General features: G+C 43.9%; 1 protein-coding gene across 1 annotated transcript; it reads left to right on the top strand.

Moving 5' to 3' along the window:
- Positions 1 to 1,963: 1,963 nt before the first annotated feature.
- LOC127694175 (olfactory receptor 1361-like) lies at positions 1,964 to 2,908 on the top strand. The gene has a single exon (XM_052195623.1). The coding sequence runs from the start codon at positions 1,967 to 1,969 to the stop codon at positions 2,906 to 2,908; it is 942 nt and encodes a 313-aa protein (XP_052051583.1). The 5' UTR covers positions 1,964 to 1,966.
- The last annotated feature ends 868 nt before the right edge of the window (positions 2,909 to 3,776 follow it).

Raw genomic sequence — 3,776 nt, 5'->3', positions numbered from 1 at the left:
AGGTTTTCTTCAAAAAATTTCTCCTCCTCCTCTTCTACCCCTGCCTATTTTTTTCTTTCTTTCCCCTACTATGATTCTCAGGCAGCTCTCCAAATATAACTCTTCTGTCTTGACTCTCCAGGAGTTACAGCTGTGTGCCATCAAGTCTGTTTGCATGCTTCCTTCTTTACTGTCTGTCTGCTTTTTGGATAAGAATGGAGGAAGCAAAAAGGGTTAAGGTTACTCACTATGGTCCATATAAACAAATGGAACTCTGTCTACTTTAACATGCTCTGAAGGCATGTGTGCATGCGTGTGTGTGTGTGTGTGTGTGTGTGTGTGTGTGTGTGTGTGTGTGTGTGTTTGGACCATCTTTCCAGTCACACCACACTGAAAATATGTGGGATAGGGTTCCATTCTCAAAAAGGAGTAACCCATTTGAGTTGGAAAAGTACCTCAAATGGCATCTACTGGAAAGGCCAAGTTCCTCATAGACAGTGTTGTGTAGGACATTTGATCACACTATGGTCCCAGAGATTGTGAACTGGAAAATCATGTTTCTGGTTGTGGTGTAGCTCAGCCCTGGAACACACTTAATCCAAGACTTTTCTGTTTAGTGTAAACAAAATGAAACAAAGTCAATAGGTCAAGAGGCAGAGCAAGCACCAAGTTGACCAGGACTGAACATAGGAAAGAACTGTAGAGAATGGGAGGAGTCAGAAGGACAGATGGAGAGGCACGTGGTAAGTAGAAAGGAGGCACATTCAGTTTGAGAGGTTTTTAAAGACAGTGTGGAGGAGATGGATCTCTTCCCTTCTGGGACATTGGTTGAGGAGAAACGTCACCTGTGTGATTTCTCTGCCTCTGAACTAGTAGACTTTGACCACAGCATCTTCATTTAGAAAAACTGAACTATCGAGATTTTGTTTTAAAAATAACACATTACCCCTTAGGTGCTGGCTCCCCTTCATTCAAACCTTCAGGTACTGTTCCATCTCAGTAGATGCCCTTATTATTCCTGGCTCAAAATGAAGATGATATGACCTCACTGATCACTTCTAAAGATGACAGAACACAAGAAAACTAAGGTTACATTACACATACAAAAATGGAAAAATTCTACTCCACACCAGTCGATACAGTCTCAGGTCATAAAGGTGATGAGAATTGATGTAGTAAATAATGCCATTTGAAATATGTGTCTACCAAGGTGGACTCATTTCTGAAGCTTGCACATTTTGAACAAACCATTGTATGTAAACTTTGACAATATTCTCTGTCATTGTCATTTGGTACATAGGGGCCATAAATGTAAATGGGAGTTTCTTTTCTCTTCTCTCTAATGAGGCTCTGAGGGATTCTGGTCCCATTGGTCAAAAAGACTTCTACAAATGACTGTTCTGTGATTTTTCTGAACATCTTCTCTGCTCAGAAGATGAAGAACCCAAATACCTGTTCCTCACTTGCTCGGGGCTTTTCAGTGTTACCCAAAATTTCAGTCCTGGCAAGTAGGTCCAGCTGAATAGGATTGGATAGCATCAACTTCTGTCCAGGTAAGATTACAGCAGTGAGACATATAAATATTTAATTATTCTGAGAAGATGTTATTTTAGAAACCTTCTTGCAAGTTCTTCCAGAGGCAGGGTGGCAATTTCAAAGCAACAAATCCATTGGATTTCACCTGAGATAATGAGAGAACTAACAAACCATTCTCCTGATGTTCTGAGCTCTGTCTGAGGTGGGGAGAGGGGTGAATACATACACAGCCAGTCTTAGGGTCTGTGTGGACTGAGGGATGCTCAGGAGCAAATGCATCAGGGCTGAGTGATGGAATGAAGATGTGTAGACAGGGTGGGTATATCCTATGTTAGTCACACAATGAATTGATCTGCAAACATGACCCTTCCCTGTACACTGTGAGAATGAGACTCTGCCCATCAAGGTTTTGAATTTATTGTCTTCTATTCACCTCAGTGAGCTCAGACTCATGAGCAGCATCAACCAGTCGAGCGTCTCTGAGTTCCTCCTCCTGGGACTCTCCAGGCAGCCCCAGCAGCAGCAGCTCCTCTTCCTGCTCTTCCTCATCATGTACCTGGCCACTGTCCTGGGAAACCTGCTCATCATCCTGGCCATCAGCACAGACTCCCACCTGCACACCCCCATGTACTTCTTCCTCAGCAACCTGTCCTTTGTGGATGTCTGCTTTTCCTCCACCATTGTCCCCAAGGTACTGGCCAATCATATTCTTACAAGTCAGATCATTTCCTTCCCTGGGTGTTTCACGCAGCTGTATTTTCTCTTCATGTTTGCTGACATGGACAATTTCCTGCTGGCTGTGATGGCCTATGACAGATATGTGGCCATATGCCACCCTTTACACTACACAACAAAAATGACCCATCATCTCTGTGTCTGGATGGTGGCTGGATCATGGTTCACTGCCAGCCTAAATGCTCTGTTGTACACACTGCTCATGGCTCAACTCTCCTTCTGTGGAGACAACATCATCCACCACTTCTTCTGTGATGTGGCTCCACTTCTGAAACTTTCCTGCTCAGACACACATGTTCATGAGCTGTTGATTCTTACAGAGGGAACTGTGATCACAGTCACCCCATTTGTCTGCATCCTGATCTCCTACATCCACATCACCTGTGCAGTCCTGAGGGTCTCATCCCCTAGGGGAGGATGGAAAGCCTTCTCTACCTGTGGCTCCCACCTGGCTGTGGTCTGCCTCTTCTATGGCACCATCATTGCTGTGTACATCCTCCCTTCCTCTGCCCACTCACCTGAGAAGGACACAGCAGCCACTGTGCTCTACACAGTGGTGACCCCCATGCTGAACCCTTTCATCTACAGCCTGAGGAACAGGGATCTGAAAGGGGCCCTACGAAAACTGGTCCATGGAGGAACATTTTCTGCCCAGTGAGAAGAGTTAGACTGATCCTTGTTTCCTACCACATTTCAGAGTCGAGCACAATGTAGCCACTGGAATATGTTAGGCTCAGCCACTAAACAATTTAGTCATTGTTAATTAGGGGACTCTCATTTACCAAGTGCATAGGTAGATTTGCCAAATGATGAAATTAGTCTTGTGCTGTTTGGAGGGGAGGGTCCTAGGGATGGAACTCAGCATGTGCTATATAAGCTTAACCACTGAATTACATTCTGCAGATATTCATATGAACTATAAAATTATTTTGTGTGTAGGTCAAGTCCTTATTTTTTGTATGTCTGTCTTTCCTGCTGCATGCTCATATGTTTAGTATGTTTGTGAATGTGTGAACAGAGGACAGAGGTCCACCTTGGGTGTCCCCAGGAGCCATACACCTTCTTTTTGAGACAGTGCCATTCAGGGGACTGTATGTTCATTATTCAGATTAGTCTGACTGGCCAGTACTCGGCCCTGGGATTATAAAAGCTCAACTGAGTCCTGCCTTTTACATTGGTTCTAAAGATTAAATCAGTCTCTCATGCTTGGAAGTGAAGCTGCTTACAGTCTGATCCATCTCATGTTTAAATAAAACTAATTTTGAGCCAAACATGTTGCCACACCCAGAGGCATGCAAGTTTGAGGCAAGCCTGGTCTACATAGAGAGTCTAAGCCCAGCTAAGGCTACAGAGTGTGACCTTGTCTCAAACACATACATTCAAAAATAGTATTTGTTTTTATCTCAATATAAGTTGTCTCTCAGTGTGTCTGTGTGTGTACATGCATTTCATGGCTTGTAAGGTTAGAGGACAACTTTCAGGAATGAGTTATCTCCTTTCAATTGTGTGGGACCCAACTGACATAT

The sequence above is a fragment of the Apodemus sylvaticus genome, chromosome 10 (genome assembly GCF_947179515.1).
Source record: "Apodemus sylvaticus chromosome 10, mApoSyl1.1, whole genome shotgun sequence".
In the NCBI taxonomy this organism is placed as follows: Eukaryota; Metazoa; Chordata; class Mammalia; order Rodentia; family Muridae; genus Apodemus; species Apodemus sylvaticus.
Note: the sequence above shows the minus strand (reverse complement) of the source record. Positions and strands in the feature narration are given on the sequence as shown.

What these genes read in the sequence shown, in the direction of transcription:
- LOC127694175 (XM_052195623.1), top strand. Translation starts at nt 1,967, where the DNA reads ATGAGCAGCATCAACCAGTCGAGCGTCTCTGAGTTCCTCCTCCTGGGA.